Source organism: Plecotus auritus (assembly GCF_963455305.1).
Source record: "Plecotus auritus genome assembly, chromosome: 9".
Taxonomy (NCBI): Eukaryota; Metazoa; Chordata; class Mammalia; order Chiroptera; family Vespertilionidae; genus Plecotus; species Plecotus auritus.
Genome location: NC_137783.1, coordinates 20,331,374 through 20,355,758, shown reverse-complemented (window position 1 = coordinate 20,355,758; position 24,385 = coordinate 20,331,374). Strand labels below are relative to the sequence as shown.

Here is a 24,385-nt window from a genome sequence, read left to right as displayed (position 1 = left end):
AGAGAGGAAGGGAGAGGGATAGAGAGCCAGAAACATTGATGAGAGAGAAACATCAATCAGCTGCCTCCTGCACACACCCCACCAGGGATGTGCCCGCAACCAAGGTACATGCCCTTGATTGGAATCGAACCCGGGACCCCTGAGTCCGCAGTGTGACGCTCTATCCACTGAGCCAAACCGGCCAGGGCGAGATTACAGTTTGATTGCTAGTCAGGGCACATGTCTGGGTTGCAGGCTCAATCCCCAGTAGGGGGCGTGCAGGAGGCAGCCAATCAATGATTCTCTCTCGTCATTGATGTTTCTATCTCTCCCTCTCCCTCCCTCTCTGAAATCAATAAAAATATTTCTAAAAAAGTGAAAGAAAGCTTTCTGAGTCCCATGCACATCAATAGTTGCAAATAGATGAGGGTGGGGCAGGGAGAGATTTGTGATAGGTTATCGTTTAATTTCATCTATTTATCTTATCCTGACTGTGGAGAGCCGTAACTCACAGAAAGAAATTTTTGAGACTTGAAATAAAGTCAAACATACAGAGAAAACATATTGTGGAAGTAAGGATTTATTTTGTGAATGTGGTACAAATCCTGCACAGGCTTTCAATTGGAAATAGAAATCACACACATAGGCTATTATGGTAATGTCCCTGTTTTGAAAAACAACAGAAAATCAGCATATGTCCAAAGCCACAGAAAGAGTGAAGGCTCTACTGTCGTGCTAATTATCCCCGACAAAAGCCTTGTGTGGGCCTGGTCTTGGTTCTGCTGAAGCGTGGTTTATCAAGAACTGTACAGGGTATGAATACAGTGTTTGTGCCCTTGGAGTTTTCCGGACCCAGCTCCTTTTTGTCAAGTGATTTGTACATTTAAACAAATGTCCATCAAGTTTTTAGTGAGTAGTGTTTCTGTCCTACACAGAATTTAAAATGAAGAGAAAGACTATTGGGGAGTAAGAGGAAAAGCAATTACTTTGAGTCCAATTGTTAAAAGAGAGAAGTTCTTTCATCTTGGAAGAAGGCGCAGCTTGAAAGGTGGGGGAACGTTGAGAAGCCCAGTAACAAGGGGTTTGGTCTCTAGTTCCCTGGGCTCCACCAGGGGCTTCAGGGAAAAGTTTTGCAGAATGGTGGTGAAGAAGAGGAACAGCTCCACGCGTGCCAGGCCCTCGCCAACACAGGCCCGTTTTCCTGGAAGGAGGAAACATTCCCATTAGTTCGCTCCAGACTCAAGTACAATAGCTCATATCCAAATACAATATGCCAAACAAGACAGCAAATACAACATGCCCCTAAGAGCCATGGAAAACACTGATCAGAAAAGGGAATTTTATCAACTGCTGGAAGCCAATTCTTTGTCAGTATACATCAAAATTCTCTCAAGAAATGTTCACTCTTTAATTGGGTTGTTCTCCTTCTGGGTATTTAGCCATAGGAATGAGAGATGCATTTATTAGGATGTCACTTGCATTGTTATTTATGATATAGATGAGTCAGATGAAAACTGTATATCCACCTATATGAACTAATGGAATAAATCCTTCTGCATTTCACACAATGAAACCTAAATATGTTGATGTGGAAGATTATTTAACACCACAGTCTGTCTTTTATCACAACAAACTAAGTGAAAATAAATTATCAAAGATTGTACAGAATGAACCAAATTTTATTTTTAAATATACATCTATTATGTATACTTAGACAACAGTGGTTATCTCTGTAGAGTGAAATGGCAAATAATTTTTATTTCCTTCTCTTTTTTTGCTTTTCTGCATTTTCCATCTTTTATGTTGAACACTTATTATCACTGTAATTAGAAACAAAACATCTTAACTTATTTTTTAAATACTTAGCAAATGATTGGATAAAATAAGGAAAAAGAATGTGTGCTGACCAATACTAAATTATCTTTATAACCTTATGGGAAATAGTAACTGGGAGCCAACCAGCTCTTGAAAAGAGGCAAGGGTATGTGGGGCTCAGGTTTCAGAGGGGAAGAAAAAATATGAAGTCGCCAAGTCTCTTTGATGGCCTCTGGCTCTAAGAATCAGAAAGTTGATAATCATTAATAATTTTAAAAGAAGAAAAAAACTTGTACATTTGTTTTGGGAAAGTCAATATTACAAAGGGGAAATCAACAGATAAGAGTCTGCAAAAGCAGGTCCCTTTGTCATCTGGTAACATGTGACATTTGAATTGGCTCGACTGACGTTGGTTACTTTAAAAACTGGCATCATACTCCGTTACCCAACAACAAAGCAGTCCCTGGGTGACTTCCCCACTCCTCCCGGTGTACAGACTAAAGTGGCTCCATACAGTTACATCAGAAACTGTAACAGTTTCACATGATCAACTTTGCTATCATCCAGGGATTACTTAGTTATGCCAAAATCTCAGCGAAGCTGAAAAGTTGTCCAAAATGTGCCTGTGTATGGTTTGGATGGATTTACTTGTATTTACCAAGGGAAAAGGGTATGAAGTAATCTGTTTTCCTGAGCCTGCCATTTTTATCCAAAAAGTGGCCTGGGTCAAACTTCTCTGGACTGGGGAACTCCTTGCAGTCAAACAAGATGGAAGACAATAATGGCAATACCGTGGTGCCCTGGAACCAAGAAAAGAGAGAGGAGTTGTACTTTATTGTGCCTATCCTTGTTTCATTAACAAGGCTAACACTCTTAATTAGTGGATTGAATAGGACTGAGCACTCTTAAGCTTGCCTGGTGAGTGACTATCTTGAGTTATGGCTATTTTATACATGCTATTATCATACAATACTTATTGAGTAACTAGAGGCCCGGTGCACAAAATTCGTGCACGGGGGTGTGTGTCCCTCAGCCCAGCCTGCACCCTCTCCAATCTGGGACCCCTCGAGGGATGTCCGACTGCCTGTTTAGGCCCAATGCCACTGAGATTGGGCTTAAACAGGCAGTCGGACATCCCTCTCACAATCCAGGACTGCTGGCTCCCAACTGCTCGGCTACCTGCCTTCCTGATTGCCCCTAACTGCTTCTGCCTGCCAGCCTGATCACCCCCTAACCACTCCCCTGCCAGCCCTATTGATGCCTAACTGCTCCCCTGCCAGCCTGTTTTCCCCTAACTGCCCTCCCCTGCAGGCCTGGTCACCCCTAACTGCCCTCCCCTGCAGGCCTGGTCACCCCCAACTGCTCTCCCTTGCAGGCCTGGGTCCCCCACAACTGCCCTCCCCTGCAGGCCTGGGTCCCTCCCAACTGCCTTTCCCTGCAGGCCTGGTTGCCCCCAACTTCCCTCCTCTGCCGGCTTGGTCACCCCTAACTGCCCTCCCCTGCAGGCTTGATCGCCCCCAACTGCCCTCCCTTGCAGACCTGGTCCTTCCCAACTGCCCTCCCCTGCTGGCCATCTTGTGGCAGCCATCTTGTGTCCACATGGGGGCAGGATCTTTGACCACATGGGGGCAGCCATCTTGTGTGTTGGAGTGATGGTCAATCTGCATATTACTCTTTTATTAGATAGGATAGAGGCCTGGTGCACGGGTGGGGGCCAGCTGGTTTGCCCTGAAGGGTGTCCCGGATCAGGGTGGGGGTTCCCTTGGGGCTGGGGTGGCCTGGGCGAGGGGCCTGTGGTGGTTTGCAGGCTGGCCACGCCCCCTGGCGACCCAAGCGGAGGCCCTGGGATCTGGGGTTTATTTATCTTCTACAATAAAACTTTGTAGCCTGGAGCGGAGCCAAGCCTTCTGCTTGCTCCGTGGCGGCAGCCATTTCTATTGGGATTTATGTATCTTCTATAAATTGAAACTTTGTAGCCTTAAGCAAGGCCTGGGCCGGCCAGGGTGTGCGGAAAACTTGGCTTTCTCCATCGCCACGGGCAACCCTAGCCTCCTGCTCTTTCCAGCTCTGTGGCTGCCGCCATTTCTGTTTGGATTTATGTATCTTCTATCATTGAAACTTTGTAGCCTTGAGTGGAGGCCTAGGCTGGCAAGGGCAGGTGGAAAGGTTGGCTTCCTCCATTGCCAGGGAAACCCAAGCCTCCCTCCTGCTCTCTGTGGCCGTAACCATCTTGGTTGGATTTATTTGCATATTTGCTCCTGATTGGCTTGTGGGCGTGGCTTGTGGGTGTAGCAGAGTGGTGGTTAATTTGCATATTACTCTTTTATTAGATAGGATAAGATAATTCTCTTTGTGAAGAGTGATATTATGATCGATGTGAGATAACCAGTTATTGTTGATAAATGGGGGTTTGTCACATTGTCTAGACATGACATTTACTGGAATTGCTGCCCCACTATTTTCACACAAATAGTAATATCCTATAGTATGCTGCAACTTGCTTAGTATTCCACTTTATAGAAATAAAGGAAGTTTTAAAGTCCTTTGTAAATGAACATTTGGGGGTTTCCCAATCTTCAAATATCACAAATATTGCTGCAGTAAATATTCTTATTTTATAGAAAATACACAAAGGAATAATTTCCTGGTAGTGGAACTACTCTTCAAGTTGTATGTGTGTTTTGAATTTTAATAGATATTACCACATTGTCTTCCATAAAGGTTATACCAATTTATACCACTAGCAAAACTATATGCCTTTTTACACCCTGCCAACATATTATGATAAGTAAAAAGAATTTTCTTTAGAATTATTATTTTTATTATATTTCATTGTGTGAGTATATTTTTACACATTTAAAAACCACTTGTAACTATTTTTACTCAAATTTTAATTTTGTTTTTCTTGTTCTGCATCTGTTGGTTTTTGAGTTTGTTCAAACTGACTATAGGAGTTCATTTTATTTTTCAGTAATTAGTCCTTTCCTCTTATGAACCATGCAAAATTTCCTCTCAGTTTGTCATTTGTCCTTTGACTTTGTTTATTTTTCCAGGCAGATTTTTCTTATTTGCATATAGCCAAATTTATAAATTTTTAAATACAGGGCCCTCTTATTCCTCTCTTTTTGGGTGTTGGGAGTCAATGTTAGAAGTCTTTCAGAACTCTGAAATTCTCAAAAAAAATTAGTCATTGCTTTTATTCCTAGTACTTCTACAGTTTAATATTCCAAGTGTGTATATTTGAGCCACCAAGAATAAAGTTTCATGTAAGATATGAGGCAGGGATCTGTTATTAATATTTTTCAATTCCCCCAAGAGTTTTCCAACCTCTGTTGAATATTCCATATTTTCTCTCTAAGGGGAAGATACCTTTATCAAGTACTAAGTTTTCATGTATAATTAAGTTTATTTCTAGACTTTACTAGTATTCATTTGATCTGTCTTTTCAAGAAGGTATATTACACTGCTTTAATAACTGTGACTTGGTATTACATTCTAACATTTGGTAGGACCTATCCCTGATTATGTTTTATTTTTTTATCTTCCATATCAAATTTAGGATCTGCTAACTTAGTTCCAAGAAAATCTGGTTGATGTTTTCATTGAGATCTCATAAATGTATAGATTTTTTTATTTAGGGATAACTGCTATTTTTTTTACCCAAATACAGAATAAATCTTGTAATTTATTCCAACATTTTATATCTCTCATTAACATTTCAGTTTTTTTTTATAGATCTTGAATTTTGTTGTCAGTTTATTCCTAAATATTTTATCCTTGTTTTTATTAATGAAAACTTATCTTCATTATATTTTTAAAAATCATCTTTATTTTATATAGGTGGAAATGGATTTTTTAAATAATAAATTTGTACCTAACCACTGAATAATTCTGTTTTTGCAATTGTGCTTTGGCTAATTTTTTTTTATTTCCAGGTATAATTATATCATTTACAAAGTTGCTTCTTTCTTTTAAATGTTTTAGCTCACTATTTTTTTATAATTCTACTTGCATAATATTAGTAATGGTAAATAGCCTTGCTTTATTCCTACTTAGGAATGCTTTTCATCTTTCATCAATAAGCATGATTGGGAAATAGGGTTTTTGTCTGGCTAAAGAGATGTTCATCTATTCCTACTTTATTAAGGGTTAAAAAACAAAAATGAAGTACAAATAGGCAGTTATAAAATAGTCACAGGGATGTAAAGTATAGCATAGGGAATATAGTCAATAAAATTGTAATAACTATGTATGGTCCCAGGTGGGTACTAGACTTATCAGAGGGACCACTCTGTAAGTTATATAAATGTCTTACCACTATACTAATGACTGAAACTAAGATAATATTAAATGTCAATTGTAATTTGAAAATAATTTTTAATTAAAATGGCCATTGAATATTACCAAAAGCATTTTCTGTACAAATGAGATTATCATATGATTTTTCTCCCAAATTTTATTTATATGGTGAATTTTATTAAACTAGATTTCCTGGTGTTAGGCCGTTCCTGTATTCTTTTTATTTTAAAATATATTTTATTGATTTTTTACAGAGAGGAAGGGAGAGGAATAGAGAGTTAGAAACATCGATCAAAGAGAGAAACATCGATCAGCTGCCTCCTGCACACTCCCCACTGGGGATGTGCCCGCAACCAAGGTACATGCCCTCGACTGGAATCGAACCTGGGACCCTTTAGTCCGCAGGCCAATGCTCTATCCACTTAGCCAAACCAGTTAGGGCCATTCCTGTGTTCTTAAGGATCTCAATTTGTTGGTGATGTGGGGTTTGTAATGTGATGCTAGACTTAATGTACTAATATACTTTTGCATTGATACTTTTAAGTAAGATTGGTGGCTGTTTTGTAGTATTTTTATTCTGTTTTGCAATATTTTGATCAGGTTGGCACCTTTTCTTCCTCTTATATGCTCTGGAACTATTTAAATGTAAAACCTAAGCCCCTAATCATTACAGGAGACTGACTACATCTCTAGTGAGCATGTAAGTTTTGGTAAGTGCTAAGTAAGTGTTCTACAAATGTTAACGGTCAAGAGCAGCAATATCTGAAATGTCCTATACATAAAGTTCTGGGAGGAGAACATTTGGGTGAAAGAAGATGGACACTGGCTTAATTACCTAGAGCTACAGACACATTTTCCACTTCCCCCCTTTTATAATCTATCCTGAAAAATCAGGTTTCAGTTCCCATAAGATTCTCGTTAATGGAAATCACTGCTCCCGAATGCATTTTATATGAGAGCAGGAGGGGCCTTGGAAGCCCCAGGTCAGCCTCCCCCATCCTCGGAAGGCAGAGACAGGGCTACAGGGCTGCAGAATGACCTGGGGGTGCACTGTGTGGCAGTGACAGGTTTCAAACCAAGGCCATCTGACTCGGACCTTGCGTGCTTTCCATTACACACGACTGCCTCTCTTCCTGCAATAGAACTGAGAGCCTCTCACAGGCCCCACTGAGGGACCGTACCACCCCTTCTATCCCAGTCCGTTTTCCCAGACACATCTAACCTTGGGAATGACATATTGTCTGAATTTCGTGTCCTTAGTCACGGCATGTGGTAAGTTAGAAGGAAGGAGGGAGATGTATCTTTGTATCTCATTCAGCACAGCCTCTGTGTAAGGCATCTTCATCTTGTCCTTCAAGGAGGGCCTCTGGTTGTGTCCAATCACACTGTCAATTTCCTCATGAACTTTGGCTGCAGAGACATGAATCATGAATGCCACTCAAGAGATGTGTTCCCTGGGTACCTGGAAATTACCTGAAATGCTTGCCACGTGCAACAGAACATGGCCTAGAAAAGGTTCCCATTGTCAAAGACTTGTTGTTAAACAGCCCATTGCTCTGCTCCTGATGGAATTTCTATTTTCTATTTTGCTGTAAATGCCAGAGACTTGCTGAAGGAAACATAAAGGCTGGATTAACTTTGTTCTCAGCCTCCTGGCTTCATTGGTTTGTTCTCATGTACAGGTGAGGCAAGGACCTTTGTAGCAGGGATTATGGCTTAGCCAGGGGTCCTCAAACTTTTTAAACAGGGGGCCAGTTCACTGTCCCTCAGACCGTTGGAGGGCCTGACTATAGTTAAAAAAAAAACAAACTATGAACAAATTCCTATGCGCACTGCGGGCCCGGGACGAGTCGGCTGCTAAGCAGGACAGGCAGCAGCACCCGGCGGGCCGAATAAATGTCCTCGGCGGGCCACATGTGGCCCGCGGGCCGTAGTTTGAGGACCCCTGGAAGCAGCTGTAGGGGGAAATGTTTGATCCTTACGCTAGTGGGAGCTTCTCCTTTGTCACCTTCATCCAGTCTCCTTCAAGCTTTGTGGGGGTGGTAAATACCACTTTGTTGAGCAGTGTAAACACTGGCTTAGAAGGCCTGTGCTCTGAAATGCGCTTGAGAAAATGAACCTACCAAAATTTCATTTTTGAATGTTGTTGTATCACAGCTAAAAACCCCCTTTGGGAAATAGGGTCCATTTTCAAGTTGGGAAAACAGGGGCCTGAAAGCTTAAATGACTTGTTTGAGGTCACACAGCCAGGTATTGACAGGCCTAGGATGAGCATCCAGCATTGGTCCCTCATCTAAATAGGGCTTACTCTTTGGCATTGCACCTCATCTATAAGACTCAGGATTCAGTTCCTCTGCTTCCAATGTAAACAACAGCCTTTCAGTTCTTAAAGGTGCTTCTTCCGTATCAGCATTATTAGAGTTCTAATCTACAAAAGCAAAACCACATACATGGCCATTGCACGGTGCTCTAAAAGGCAGCCCAGAGGAAGCGACGCAGTCACTGTCAGCAGCATCTTCCCACCCTCGCCTAGTGCCCTGATCACTAAAATGTTTGCTGTACCTTCCACCTCTGGATGTTTCATGAGGAGCAGGAGCCCGTATCTCAAGGTGGAACTGGTGGTCTCTGTTCCTGCCACAAACAAGTTGGATCCACAGATTGCCAAGTTCTCCAAGTCAAATTCAGACATGGGGTTGTGTTTCTCCTGTAGAAGGTAGAGTTAATGGCTATAGGAGTTAAAAAGAAGGCAATGGCTTATCAGAGCTCTATAATCACACTCCTTTACTAGTAATAGGCTTCATTTTGTGTACTGTCATGTAGTGGATAGGAAAAAAAAAAGTCAGTTGTGGATCAAAACTCCAAGGTTCAATCCCAGGTTAGTCAATGAACAGATGTGCGCCTTTGGCAAGTTACTTTACTCTCTACTCAGTTTCATCATCTTGACACGGAGATTAAAAAAAAAAGAACATGCTCCATAGGCTTATTATAAAGGTGAAAAGAGTTAATTAATGGGTGGAAGCTCTTGGAACTATGCCTCATATATACCAATACTCAGTGAATGGTATCTTCTTTTATTATATTTAATGAAAAAGACCAGATGATACACTCTATGCAAACAAAATGTAGAGAAAGCACTGATTTATAACTGGTCTGTTTCCTTCACTTACACTGACTTAGATGCTCTCAGCCACACCTTCTCCCATGTGACATTCCTCATTATAATGGCATTTCTAATATGAACACTGTACTTGTAGGACATTTTTACTCATAATTTTTACATGGGGTCTACAAAGTGTTTAGACAATAAATTGATCCAGGACTTAAAAATAGTGAGTGAGCTTCCTATTTTAACATGATTCTAGTAAAAATAACAGGGATTAAGTCTTTGTGGCTGTGTCCCGCACACCTGGCATAAAAACAGGCACTGAACATTTGAATGTTTAATGCTATTACACTAGTTAATAAAGTTTCTGTATTCCTATATATTTAAATCATTTTCATTGCTGATTATTTTTGGTGGGCTTTTAATACCATTGGTTTTTAAATTTGAGGAAAGTATTAGAGTACTTGTTTTTAAATTTGCTTTATTTTTAAAACTCTGAATCGAGTTTTTCTTCACTCAGTGTCTTTATACTACGTCCCTTCTATGCATTTCAAAATGGAGGTGTTTCTGCATGTGGAAACCTAAAATTTTAGGCACACTGTCGTTTCCTACCTATAGTCCTTGCTGTCTTTATCTGGAATCAAGAATACTGAGTATGTAAAAGTCTCTCACAAGAGAAAGTTCAGTTCATTTTTGTTGTTATTGTTGTTTTAAACATTTTTAATGATTTTTGGAGAGAGAGGAAGGGGGAGAGAGAGGGAAACATCGACGTGAGAGCAAAACATTGAGCCTGACCAGGGATCGAGCCTGAAACCTGGGCATGCGCCCTGGCCAGGAATCCAACCAGCAACCCTTCAGTGCATGGGACACTGTTCAATCAACTGAGCAATACCAGCCAGGACAGTTCAGTTAGTTTTTAAAAGTCTTTGCTGATGAAGAGAGTTAGGGAGAAAATGGAAATGTTAACATATAGTTTATTTATGTTCTAACTATAATTTCACTAACTAGGGTGAACTCCACTGTTTTATTTAATTCTTAGCATGAGCCAAATCTATTATGCAATAAGATTATAGAGATTTAATATTACCTTAATTTAAAATAGAATGAAACAAAACTTATAGGAAAGCAGAAACACTTCCAAACAACTTCTATTGATAGTTACTTTACAGGAAAATAGACGTGGAGAGGAAGTTCTATTATTACTGATAATAATGTGCCCCGTTGCCATAAAAATCAAGAATTACCTCCATGGTGTGACTGTGCTCTCATGCACTCCCAGGGGAGGGTAAGATATGGCGTGGAGAGAGACGGTGCATACAGTACCTGCTCCATCTTGCTGAGGAAACAATCGATGTAGTCTCGAGGGTTATTCTGATCCAGGGACTCCTGATGCTCCTTCACTTTTTTCAGAATGAAATTTTTAACATTTGTGAGCCTTTTGGAAAATGATCTGTGCTCTCCAGGGAGATGCTTTATGAGTTTTGGCCACAGATTGTACATCTGAAAATGGGAAGAGAGGGAAATACACTGGCAATTCAGTTTGTTAAGAGGAACCAGAGCTCCTGAATGGACTGTCTAACCCGCTCTGTGGTCTGGCCAGACGGAATCCCTTCCTCCAACTTCCAAGCAGAAGAGAAGGGAGGACAATCACCACATACAGGAGAGTGGCCCCTGCCCATCCCAGCTTTGGCCAACCCCTGAGTCATACAGGAGAAAATGGGCACAAGGCCCTTAAAAGAAACACAGGCAATGAGGATGTTTTCTCTGTCCCCTTTTGTGTGGGTAAAGCCACAGAGGCAAGCAGAGGGCAACCTTCCAGCGGTGCTGGGATAACTGCCATTGCACTCATTCACTTGACATACGTGGAGGGAAGTGACAATGAATGCTGACGTTAACACTTGTTCCTGGAATAGGTGAGCTCACAGCCCTTTACTCAGCCTGGACCAATGAGATCAACCACAAGTACAGATGCAGCCTCGGCCTTACCTGAATCCACGGAGAGCCTAATTTCTTAGAATTTTCATTGAACAAACTCATCAGGTAAAGTAACTTCTCATCGTCATACTGGAAACGCTCATTGAAGAGGGTGGAGCAGATCACATTGCAGGGAGCAAGTGAAAGGATGAAAGTAGGGTCAAAGGGCTGAGCTGACATGAGAAACAAACAACTCTTAACATTAGGATTTTCATCAAGAACAGTACCTTCTTCCTGCTCAGATTTATACACAGGATGTATTTCCTCTAAACTTCCCCAAATTAGGATGTAAACACCTTCAAATAATGCTGATACTAGATAGTATTACACTATGCTACTAACACTATTGATTATATTATTATACCAGAGGCCCGATGCATGAAGATTCGTGCAAGAATGGGCCTTCCTTCCCCTGGCTGCTGGCACTGCCTTCACTCTGGCCGGAGCTGCCTTTCCGCTCTGGCCTGGAGCTGCCTTTCCGCCTTCTCACACTGCCCAGCGGCTGGGGTGGTGCAGAACGCCTGTGTTGTCACCATGGTAACGATGCAAGCATCCCGCCCCTGGCTGCTCGGCACCCGCATATACGAATTAGCCCACCATCTTTGTTGGGTTAATTTGCATACACACTCCTGATTGGCTGGTGGGCATCACAAAGGTACAGTCAATTAGCATGTTACTCTTTTATTAGGAAGATGAATACAGTACTTTAATAGTCATAAGAGCAATAAGTGATATTATAGAGCATTTACATGCTGCATACTGTGTAACTGTCTTGCAAACTATTATTTAACTCTCATTTGGAGGTTTGACGTTTTTAGCACCATTTTTCAGATGTGGAAAGTGCATCTTAGAAAAGTTAAGAAACTTGTCCAAATTTACATATCCAGTAAGTGCTGAAGTTGGGAAATGAGTCCAAACTAAAGGTCGTGAGAGTCCTAACTAAAAGCTCTGTGTCACCTTCTTCCCACCCCTTTTTCCTAGCCAGCTCCCTATTAAATAGAGCAGGTTGTGGGCCACAGAGTGATTCCCAAAGGAGGAGCTTTGCCTGGGGGCAGTGTGTGCAGGAAGTCCTTTTTCCCCCAAAGGGCTGATCAGTGGAATTCACCCTCTGTTTTTCTGAGCTCCTGCACCAGGTACTGAGCTTCCTCCTGGACCCTCTCCTCGATGCTCCTCTTCCCCATCCCGAAGTTCCTCAGGGTCATGAGGGAGAAGCGTCGCATTTGCTTCCACGTCTCTCCATTACTGAAAAGGATTCCTAGGAAAAGCAAGAAGCAGGAAAGTTGGTGTCACAGAGGGGATTTTCCTTAAAGCTGATCTCTTTCCAGTGCCCCTTAGCAGGGATTCAGCACATGGCAATTGAAAAGCACAACCTATTTGGGGTTTGGGTGAAATATCTGTCACAAAGAAAAGAAAACCCATGCTCTGGTCAACAGCGGGCAGAGATGATGCAATGGGGCAGGGGAGTCATTGGCCAGTGGAAAACATTCCCAAATGTGGGAGAGCCCTCTGTCTGGTTTTCTTAAAAATGGTCAAAGTGGCATGTGTTCTCACAAACTCCTTTCCTGATGTCTGTTTTTATACTTCCTATTCCTCCAACTTGTGGTTTAGTTCTAGCTGTGATTTTCTCTATGAGAGGATAAGCAAAGCAAAGCAATATGGGATTTAAGATCTTATTCTTCCCTGAATTTACTACAGTGAATGTTAGCCTCATCTGAATAGGAAGAAAGAAAGGAGCAAAGGAACCCAGTATGTCCCATACCAATGCTTTTTAATTTCTTCCTCTGTTCAAAACCTGTTACTTAGTCTGAATTTCATATTTCTCCTAATGTGCCATCAGTTTCATCAGCATGTTGTATCCTCTCAAAAGTCAATGCATGTTTGCAGCTGCTAACTGATCTAAGCAAGTGATCTAAGACTGGAACATCAAAACACACACCAACACCTATTTAAGGATTATGAATCCGAAGATGTGACCTATGAGTATCACACGGGTTAAACAAAAACATCATGACCTGTGAATATCGCACAGAGGATCAATAAAAACTCCCATAACTACAGAGCAGGAGTGGAGAGTGGCACTTAATGACTGACAATTTGACTGTACCTGGCAGACTGAAGTTTGATCAAAAGGGGGGAATTGTTAATAAAAGAAATACAGGCCGAAATGGAGTCACTTTTTCTAAGCCAGTCACTAAACCCAAACTTAATAACCTGATTGCAGTTTCATCCTCTCCCAGGAGAGGAATTTTATTTTTATTTTTTAAAAATATATTTTTATTGATTTCTTTACAGAGAGGAAGGGAGAGGGATAGAGAGCTAGAAACATCGATGAGAGAGAAACATTGATCAGCTGCCTCCTGCACACCTCCCACTGGGGATGTGCCCGCAACCAAGGTACACGCCCTTGACCGGAATCAAACCTGGGACCCTTCAGTCCACAGGCTGACACTCTATCCACTGAGCCGGTCAGGGCCCAGGAGAGGAATTTTAAACCAATCAGCACAGTATTTCCTGATCTAGTCCAGCAAGGTAATCTGCATGATAAAACGCCTGCCATTCCCTTTCTCCAAAAAAATAGGCAACCTGGCCTAAAAAGGGTGATTTCTTTCCTTTTGCTATTAACTCCCCTCCCACACCCACCTATTAAAACCTTCCATTTTGTACAGCCTCTCAGAGGTCCTCCTCGTTCATCTATGGGATTTTGCCCAATACATGAATAGCTTCATAAAACCAATGAGAGCTTCAACTTTACTCAGTTGAATTTTGTTCTTTAATGGAATTAAGTTTACATTTCTCTGGGACTTGCAATTTTATAATTTTAAGTGGTTTTGGGGTATATATTACATATATTTCTTTACATATATCAAGTATTACACAATAAAAATAAAAACAAAGATGGAGCTGGCTATGTATGCCAGAAAGACCAACTATGGATTTAGAAGGTTGGGGTTTTGAACCGAAAGATATCAACTGATCTCTCAACTTTCAGGGAGTAGAACTAGAGATTGAGTTCACTCATGTAATCAATCACTCAATCCATCATGGCCATGTAACAACTCTGGACACCAAAGCTCAGGTGAGCTTCCTGGTTGGTGAACACATCCATGCGTAACATTCTGATTTCTAGGGAGAGGACACAGAAACAGAAGCTCTGCATTTGGGACCCTCTCAAACCTTGCCCTCTGTGTCTCTTCATTTGCATCCTTCAGATGATAAAACTGTAATTACACGTTAGCACCTTCCTGAGTTCTGTGAATTCTTTTACCAGTTATCAAACCGGAGGAGGTCATGGGAACCCCTGACTTTTTCACCAGTTGGTCAGAAGTATGGATGACCTGGGAACCCCTGAACTTACGGCTAGCATCTGAAGTGAGCTTAGTGCTTTTTGGGATAACGCCCTTAACCTATGGAGTTTGCACTAACTCAAAATTACATTGCAGTATTGTAGTATCTAATCAGTTGCTTGGTGTAGTTCAGACACTTATTGTTAGTCATTTTTTGCTAAAGAAAATGGACCCACATTTTGATTGGAAACATACCATGTCCTTTTTGGAAATCTGAAATAATTGGAATAGGCCCTCTGCCAAGGAATTCATCACCCTGATCGATCAGAGCTTCCTTCACCGCCTCGTATCCATGTAAGACCACAGTGGGCGTGGATCCAACATACAACGTGTAAACAGGGCCGTACTCGTTGGCTAACTGGAAAAAGAGTCAAGCAGTTGTGTAAACACCATTGCAAAATCTCTCCACTGGAGACTTGGGTAGAAATTAAGTAATAATTTATATGTAGCTTAGACTTTGCCCCATCCATTGCATTTTAGAAATTTAACCCAGGGTATAGTCATGGATTCACCCTTCCCTTCATTTATAATATGCAACCATTAAGCAAATATTTACTAAGCACCTGTACTGTGTCAGACACTGTGTACAGCCCAGGAGCCCCCATTGATTCTGAGTCTAGTGAAAGTGACAGGCAGCAAACAGTCAAGCGATATTTGCAATACAAATTGAGCACAATTCTATGAAAGTGATAGAGGGTACTATGTTGGATGATAATGGGAAAACTTAATAAAATAGAGAGGTTAAGAATCTATGAGGAGGTAAGATTTAAGGTTCAACTAAAGATGAGAAGGAAGCAGCCAGGACAAGAACTTGTGGGCAGCTCACTAAGCAGGTATGAAAAAGGAAGAAACCTATATATTTACGATAGCATTGTTCCAAGGAGAAAAAGAGAGTATCAAACTTCAGTGGGAAGGCAGGGGAGGGTTGGCGGGTGGGGGTGGGGGCGGGTAAGAGATCAACCAAAGGACTTGTATGCATGCATATAAGCATAACCAATGGACACAGACACTGGAGGGGGGGGGGAATGTGCCGGGGGGGGGGGGGAGGCCAGGAGGAGACATATGTAATACTATTTGTAATACTTTAAACAAGAAAAAAGTAAAACAGCCAACAATTGGAGTATGGTTTTTTTGTTTGTTTGTTTGTTTTTTAAATATATTTTATTGATATTTTACAGAGAGGAAGGGAGAGGGATAGAAAGTTAGAAACATCGATGAGAGAGAAACATCGATCAGCTGCCTCCTGCACACCTCCCACTGGGGATGTGCCCGCAACCAAGGTACATGCCCTTGACCGGAATCGAACCCGGGACCCTTCAGTCCGCAGGCCGACGCTCTATCCACTGAGCCAAACCGGTTTCGGCCTGGAGTATGGTTTTTAAACACCATTCTGCTCTCTACTTCCATAAGTTTGACTATTTTAGATCCCATGCATGAGATCATGCCGTATTTGTCTTTCTGTGTCTTATATATTACTTAGGATAATGTCTTCTAGGTTCATCCATGTTGTTGTAAATAGCAGGATTTCCTTCTTTTAAGGCTAAATAATATTCCATGTGTGTGAGACAGAATAGGTGATAGATGATAGACAGATGACAGATATCCCACAATTTCTTTATTTACCCATTGATAGACCTTTAGGCTGTTCTGGAGAATATATTCTTGCACGATGAGCTGCTGGTGATAAAATCTTTTCTCATATTTGCCAAGGAATGAATGTCAGTCAGGGTGGCAGAGCTGGGCTGTATCAGAGCGAGATGTTGGGGAGGGGAGTGAGGATCACGACACCTCCTATAGCTCATTTAGTGTAAAATAGACGCACCAATAATAATCACATAGGACATCTGACACATTTTTACATTTGCTGGGCTTGCCTTTCGGTGTTATATGTTGAAGGGATTGGAAGCCTTTCAATTAAAGTAAGTTCTGATTGCAGAATTTTCTTATACACTAAAATCCAACCTATATTTCTGGTCAACATACCTCACTCCCTGCTTGAAAGTGTCCAGTCCAGAAAGAAAGAGGATATATGTCTTGTAATACGAAGTAGACACCCCAAAGTGCCTCGGTGGTGAAACAAACTAAGAAAGACTGAGGTGGGAGAGCCAGCCTGCAATGGTCTCAGGTGCAGAGCCGGAAGATGAAGGTGACCCCTTTTCCGAAGATGGCCAGCCCCAGAACGAAACCCCCTTACCTTGCAGAGAGATGCAGGGATGTCCTTCAGGTTTAGCTGCATCAGATTCCCAATGATGGGAAGGGGAGTTGGGCCCGGTGGTAGCCGTCCCCATTTGCAACCTTCTTTCCACACCCAAAGGAAAACCAGGCAAATGACAAAAATAATAAAAACAGGAGTAGTGATTCCCAGCAGCTCCATCTCAGCTACTCGATGTGAGGAACTGTTTGAGTGCTTGTTAGGAAGCAAAGTCTTGTGCAGGGGTGTGACTTGGCAGTTCTTGGATTTGGAAAAAAATACACTAAGCAAACAAACAAACAAAAAAAACCCTGGAAATGGATTTTGGCTTTATTTACTTTGCTGAAGCTTGAGATCAAGAAAGACTCATGACTTCTCCCTCTCATTAACAAAATCTGCGACTTTGGATTTTCTAAGCATCTTCATTGCATGTACTTTTCTTCTTACAGCACGAATGATTTATTAACTATAAAGTTGCATTTATTTTTTATAACTTTCTGAAACTGTTCAAATAATTAAATTGATAAATTTGAAAAAAAAAATAGACCATATATCCTGAGATCCGATTTGGAAAAACAGAGCTGTCAGAATCGTCTTCCTCAAACATCCTTTTTTATCATGTTTCTCATCAGTTAAGAGTCTACTACGTCCATCAACAGATGAATGGATAAAAAGAAGGTAGTATATATACATACAATAAAATATTAGTCACTTTTAAAAAGGGATGAAGACCCATAGCTGGTTTGGTTCAGTGGATAGAGCATAGGCCTGTGGACTGAAGGGTCCCAGGTTCAATTCCAGTCAGGGGCACATGCCTGGGTTGTGGGCTCAATCCCCAGTAGGGGGTGTACAGGAGACAGCCGATCAATGATTCTCTCTCATCATTGACGTTTCTCTCTCTCCCCCTCTCCCTTCCTCTCTGAAACCAATAAAAATGTATTTAAAAAAATAAAAAGGGATGAAATTCTAATATTTGCTACAGCATGAATGAACCTTGAAGACATGATACTAAGTGAAATAAGCCAGACACAAAGTACAAGTATTTCATGATTACACTTATATGAGGTACTTAGAGAAATTAAATTCATGGACATGGAAAGTAGACTAGAAGTTGCTAAGGCCTAGGAGAGGAAGAAATGGGGTGTCAGTGTTTAATGGGTACAGAGTTTGTTTGGAATGATTAAAAAAGTTCTGGAGCCCTGCCAGTGTGTCTCAATGGTTGAGCGTCGACCTATGAACCAGTTCACATACCTGGGTTGTGGGCTCAATCCCCAGTAGGAGGCATGCAGGAGGTAGCTGAACAATGATGCTCTCATCAAAAATTGTGAATCGCCCTAGCTGGTTTGGCTCACTGGATAGAGCATCAGCCTGTGGGCTGAGGGGTCCCAGGTTCGATTGCGGCCAAGGGCACATGCCTAGGTTGCAGGCTCAATCCCCAGTAGGAGGCGTGCAGGAGGCAGCCAATCAATGATTCTCTCTCATTATTGATGTTTCTATCTCTCTCTCTCCCTCTCCCTTCCTCTCTAAAATCAATAAATTTTTTAAAAATAATAAAGGTTAAAAAAAATTGTGAATGGCCCTAGCAGGTTTGGCTCAGTGGATAGAGCATCAGCCTGTGGGCTGAAGGGTCCCGGGTTTGATTCTGGTCAAGGGCACATGCCTGGGTTTCGGGCTTGATCCCCAGTGTGGCATGCAGGAGGCAGCCAATCAATTATTCTCTCTCATCATTGATATTTCTATCTCTCTCTCCCTCTTCCTTCCTCTCTGAAGTCAATAAAAATATATTTTAAAAAATTGTAAATGCTCTTAATACCACTGAAACGTACATCTTAAAACTGTTAAAATTGTAAATTTCATGTATATTTTATCACAATAAAGAAAAAAACATTCACTAAGGTAGTTTTTGAAAAATGTTATCTCCTTTGTATTTACATTTAAGATAATTAATCCTCTTATTGATTTATTCTTTGAGGTAAGTCTTACTATTAACAATAATGTTTATACATTATTTTATGGGGAATTTTTACTATAATAAATCTTTTTCTAAAATCTAAAAAGTCTATTGTGATTTTCTATTACCTATTATTACAAACATTAAATATGTATTAAGCACAAAAATTCATTAAATGGTTTTTTTAAACTTTATTGTGTTCCACTTATTTCAGAGCCATCTCTGTATTTCTCATAACAGACTATTTCTGTTGAACAAAATTGCTTATTAGCCTGCATTAGTGGATCCGTTAGCTTTGGGGCTTGTGAGCTGGTATGGAGCACAGCCCCTGATGCGTTTAAACAGGAAGAACTCAGGCAAAGGTAATCAGTGTAAGGGCCTCTGATACGTTTCTGTATTCCCTCCAGCACCTGCTGTGGAACCTGTCCACTGATACTTTTGCTAAGTTGTTTCCAGGTATTCATTTGCAGACATTTCACAGTGAGGTAAATTATTGACTTGGAAATGCTTAAACAGTTAGGACTTTAATGTTGCTTTGGGTGTTGAAAGCAGGTGAAGAAATACAGTGAGATGTTGGAAACATGTTGGGAAAGGACAGATTTAAAACAATGTAGACATCATTCCCTTGCTTAAAAATCTTGAAAGGACTTTTGTTTTTTAAATAAACTGTTTTTTTTATTATTAACACTTTATGTTTTTAGAATAGTTTTAGATTCACAGCAAAACTGAGTGGAAGATACAGAGTTCCCATATATCCCAACCCCCACCATCAAAATCCTGCACCAGAGTGGTTATTTGTTATAACCCATGAACCAACAGCTAACTCCATAGCTGACATTACTGTTCACTCTTGGAGCAGAGATGGTATCTGTCTTATTCCCTAGTTTGTTCACTGTTGGTCCAATACTTTACACGATTTGGGTTTCCTGACACATACCAGGCACTCAAACATTGGTTGAATTATATTGGATATTCACATTGTTTCTCGTATTGTGTCAGGAGGGTAGTTGTCTCCATTGGAAAGGTTTTAAAGGTCACCTCCTCCCTGACCACTTGGGCTCCTGTCTCCCACTGGTTGAGGGTTGTTCCCGGAGACAGTTTTGTGCATATCTGAGTTGAATATATGTGCAGAATGCCTGCAGCTTCCATAGTGCGAAGGATCCCTGCAGTGAAACACATGTGAAGTGCAGGCATAGCACTGTTGAGGCAAGGGGACACAGTGAATTGCATTTTAAAATACTATCTGGTGCTCCCACTGCCTGGAACACATTACACCATCACCGTCTCTCTTTAGCTGGCTAGCTACCTCTTGTCCATCCTTAAAATTTTGGCTAAAATCTGACATTGCCTCCTAGAAACCACTAGGCTGGTCTGACCCTCTTTGTGCCCCTTGCATCCAGTGCTCACTCTGCATGTTATTTACCACACTATAAGTGTCTTTTATTTGCTTGCCAAACCCCTAACCCCCACCCACACAAGGTTATAAGCCTTATTGTTGCCTTGGCAACTAGCACATTCTAGATGCCCAATAATTACTTATAGGAAGAAAGGAAGGAAAGAAAAAAATTGAAGATAAAAAATAGAAGTAGATGGTGTCTTAGTCTGCTCAGGCTGTTGTAACAAAATACCATAAACTGGGTGTCCTAAACAACGTATTTCTCTTAGTTCTGGAGGCTGGGAAGCCAAGATCAAGGTGCCAGAGACCTGGTGTCTGGCAAGAGCCCTCTTCCTGCTGTGTCCTCACATTGCCAAGAGACAGACATCTCTCTTGTGTGTCTTCTTATAAGGAAACCAATTCCATTTACGAGGGCTCCACCCTCACGACCTGTCCACCTCCCAAAAGCCGCCCCTCCAAATACCATCACACTGGGGATTAGGGCTTCAACATATACGCTTCAGGGAGACACATTCAGTTTATAGGCGATGGAAAGTAGAAAAATAAATAAATAGGAAAAAAAAGAAAGGTATGAATTCCAAAGAGACATGGTAAGGAAAACAAGTAAAATGCCATTCTGTGTGAGCAATGAATTAACAGTATCTACAGCTGACCCCTGAACAACATGGGTTTGAATTGCATGGGTCCACTTGCACATGGATTTTTTTTTTCAATAAATACTCTAACTGTATTTTCCTTATGATTTTCTTTTAAAAATATTTTTATTGATTTCAGAGAGGAAAGGAGAGGGAGATAGAAAAATCAATAATGAGTCATTAATCAGCTGCCTCCTGCACTTCCCCACTGGGGATCGAGCCTGCAACCTTGGCATATGCCCTTGACCAGAATCGAACCAGGAACCTTCAGTCCACAGGCTGATGCTCTATCCACTGAGCCAAACCAGCTAGGGCCCTTACGATTTTCTTAATAACGTTTTCTTTTCTCTACCTTACCTATTGTAGTAATATGTAATAGATATTAACATACAAATATGTTAATCAGCTGTTATCTGTGAGGCTTTTGGGAAGAGTCAAAAATTATATGCAGAATTTTGACTTGCAGGGTTGCTTAAGGGCCACCTGCAGTTCTAAATGCTTATTCAGAACCAGGAGAAGGTTGAGAGGCTGGGCCAGCTTGCTGAGATTTTACTGGAGGGCTGTGGTCAAGGTTTGAAATCTAGCTAGCTTACCCCACTGCTGCTGAAGACAATTCAGTCTTTTATGATGCATTCTTATAAATCAGGTCCTGTGCTCTCTCCACTACAGAATCCACTGGAGAGCAAGCACTGCAAGGATGGGTCAACAGGTTCAGAGATGTTAGGTAACTGCTCATTGTTCACATTAAGTCCTGACATGGACACTCTAACCTAACTTCTATGTCCTTTCCCCCCACTAGTCACTTAACCTGCATTTCACATTCATCCTTTTGTTCTTTCATGCAACACAAAGGAGTAACTCATATGGGCAGGTATTATGTTAGGTATGAGCAATACTATTACCCCAGGGAAGACCATGGTCACAGTTCCTGCACCTGGAGAGCTGAATTATTTGTGGGAAAGACATTAAGCAGGAAATGTGAGGCACGTGAAATGTTACAAAGGGGGAAATGTGGGGTACTGACCTGGGCAAGCATGCAGGGTGACCTGTCTAGAGAAGTGAAGACACCATTAGGAGTTAGCAAAGGAAAGTTGGAGCTTTGGGGAAGAAAAAGTAAGCTGGGCAGATGGAACAATATATGCAGAGACTGAGAGAAGGTACAATCAAGGATCTGGGCAAGCAGGTCAGTGGGGGCAAAATAACAAAAAGCCTTGTATACACACATTTGAGACTTAATTCTAAAGCAATTAGAAGTCAGTCAAATTCCTTCCCCACAGCAAAAAGTCTGACTTCATTTTAATACCTACCAAACACCTATAGGATAATTGGTTCGAATTAAATTTCCCTGGTCTGCAGTAGCAGATGTAGGATACTATGAGGTTGGATCCTACAGGAAACTGAGTAAAGTGCTGCTGTCCTCAAAACTCCCAATTACCAAGCCCTGCTTTCCCAACATTACTATGAAATTGTCCCCAGAAGGGAATGTCGAGAGCATGGGAAGAGCAGGTCCAACCTGGCTCCTGGCTAACATCTGAATTAGTGAAGTTAGTTAGACCACATCATTGCCAGTTATAATGTATCCTAGAGGCCCGGTGCATGAAATTTGTGCACTTGGGGAGGGGGGGGGTCCCTCAGCCTGGCCTGTGCCCTCTCACAGTCCGGGAGCCCTGGGGGGATGTCTGACAGAAGCTGTCAGTTGGACATCCTTAGCATTGCCACGGAGGCGGGAGAGGCTCCCACTACTGCCGCTGTGCTCGCCAGCCGTGAGCCCGGCTTCTGGCTGAGTGGTGCTCCCCCTGTGTGAGTGCACTGACCACCAGGGGGCAGTTGAGTGTCTGACCCCTGGTGGTCAGCGCACATCATAGTGATCGGTCATTCCACCATTCGGTCATTTGCATATTAGCCTTTTATTATTTAGGATAACTTGTCCTTCCTCTGCTTCGAGGTAAGTGCCTTCTCCCTTCCTTCCAGCTCTCAGGTAGCCTCTGCAGGGCACACTCCATCCTTCCCCTTCCCCTCTCTGTAACTGGCTGCATCCCACAATGAATCAGAACATCCTTACTAGGTGTACCAGTTAATAATGCGGACTTTTTTCAACAGATGGAGTTACACATATGTTGATATATATGCTATTACGTTGTATTGACAGCAAGCTTCAAAACTTCATATGTCAAATTTTCTGAAGGTGTGAAGATCATAGGTATTTTTATGCTTAAAAATGTCCAATTTTGTTCCCAAAAAAGAGCATTTGCGTGAAGTTTTAATTCATTACTTTATTTTGAAGAAAAGTGCTGCTGAAAGTTATCATATACTTCAGGAAGCTTATGGTGAACATGCTCCATCTCAAGATACTTGTGAACGCTGATTTAAACACTTTATTATTATTATTATTATTATTATTATTTTTGGTTTAAACACTTTAAAAGTGATGATTTTGATGTGAAAGACAAATAACGTCTAGGTCAACCGAAAAAGTGTGAAGACCAACAATTACAATCATTATTGGATGAAGATGCGTGTCAAACTAAAAAACAACTTGCAGAAAGATAAAACGTTCCTCAGCAAACAATTGCCGATCGTTTACAAGCAATGGGTAAGATTTTAAAGGAAGGAAAATGGGTGTCACATCAACTGAACAAAAGACAAATGGAAAACTGAAAAGTCATCAGTAAAATGTTGCTTCAACGGCATGAAAGTCTTTTTTGCATCAAGTTGTGACTGGCGATGAAAAGTGGATTTGAGAATTTCAAATGCACAAAATCATGGGTTGATCCAGGTCAACCATCAACATCGACTGCAAGGCCAAATTGCTTCGGAAAGAAGACAATGCTCTGCGTTTGGTGGGATCAGGAAGGTGTGGTGTATTATGAGCTTCTAAAACCAGGTGAAACCGTTAATACTGATCACTACCGACAACAAATAATCAATTTGAACCACGCTTTGATCGTAAAATGACCAGAATGGGCCAGAAGACACGGCAAAGTAATTTTGCTTCATGATGACGCACCATCACACACTTCAAAACCAGTTAAAGACACATTAAAAGATCTTGCCTGGGAAGTATTAACCCACCCACCATATTCACCAGACCTTGCTCCTTCAGATTACCACTTGATCTGATCGATGGCACACGCACTTTCTGAGCAGCACTTCAATCCATATTAACCGGTTAACAGTTAATCCGTATTATTAACCGGTTAACAGTTAATCCGCATTTTAACCAGTTAACAGTTAATCTGCATTATTAACCAGTTAATAGTTAATCCGCATTATTAACCAGTTAATATGGATTTTGTAATCAAAGCAAACACGATAATTTCAAGAGAAACATCAAAAGTGCTTTATTCAAAGTAATGTCCATTGCTAGCTACACATTGCCCCCATCTTTCAGGTAATTTGTGGATACCGTCCCAATAGAACTTTTCTTGTTTTGAGGCAGACCATTCAGAGACCCAATTTTCCACTTCTTCGTATGTTTTGAAGTGCTGCTCAGAAATCACATGTGCCATCGATCAGAACAAGTGGTAATCTGAAGGAGCAATACAACAAAATAGCATACATATCAAATCGCATATATATCGACATATGTGTAACTCCATCTATTGAAAAAAATCTGCATTATTAACCTGTACACCTAGTAAATTCCACGAGTCAAGAAAAATGAAAACTGTGCTTTCAAAATTCTTATGCCAGGTACT

General features: G+C 41.2%; 1 protein-coding gene across 4 annotated transcripts; it reads right to left on the bottom strand.

The window, feature by feature from the left end:
* Positions 1–539: 539 nt before the first annotated feature.
* Positions 540–16,943, bottom strand: LOC308234159 (cytochrome P450 2C44-like). 4 transcript variants are annotated; one of them, XM_080641504.1, is made up of 9 exons: positions 16,709–16,943; positions 14,710–14,872; positions 12,276–12,425; positions 11,183–11,343; positions 10,520–10,696; positions 8,656–8,797; positions 7,316–7,503; positions 2,453–2,594; positions 540–1,180 (listed from the first exon to the last, which is right to left on the bottom strand). In XM_080641504.1, exons 1-9 carry the CDS (start codon positions 16,886–16,888, stop codon positions 999–1,001), a joined length of 1,485 nt encoding a protein of 494 aa, XP_080497630.1. In that variant the 5' UTR covers positions 16,889–16,943; the 3' UTR covers positions 540–998. The 4 variants fall into 4 exon arrangements, with proteins under 4 accessions (XP_080497630.1, XP_080497632.1, XP_080497631.1 ...); XM_080641506.1 differs by lacking the exon at positions 14,710–14,872 and having other exon boundaries at positions 16,709–16,940; XM_080641505.1 differs by lacking the exon at positions 2,453–2,594 and having other exon boundaries at positions 546–1,180; positions 16,709–16,926.
* Positions 16,944–24,385: the final 7,442 nt, after the last annotated feature.

Excerpts from the sequence above, each read along its gene's own strand:
- LOC308234159 (XM_080641504.1), bottom strand. The coding sequence starts at position 16,888 with ATGGAGCTGCTGGGAATCACTACTCCTGTTTTTATTATTTTTGTCATT. Across the intron at positions 10,697-11,182 it reads TAGGCTCTCCGTGGATTCAG|ATGTACAATCTGTGGCCAAA; the intron begins GTAAGGCCGAGG and ends TCCCATTTTCAG. Across the intron at positions 7,504-8,655 it reads GAAACATCCAGAGGTGGAAG|CCAAAGTTCATGAGGAAATT; the intron begins GTACAGCAAACA and ends ATGTCTCTGCAG.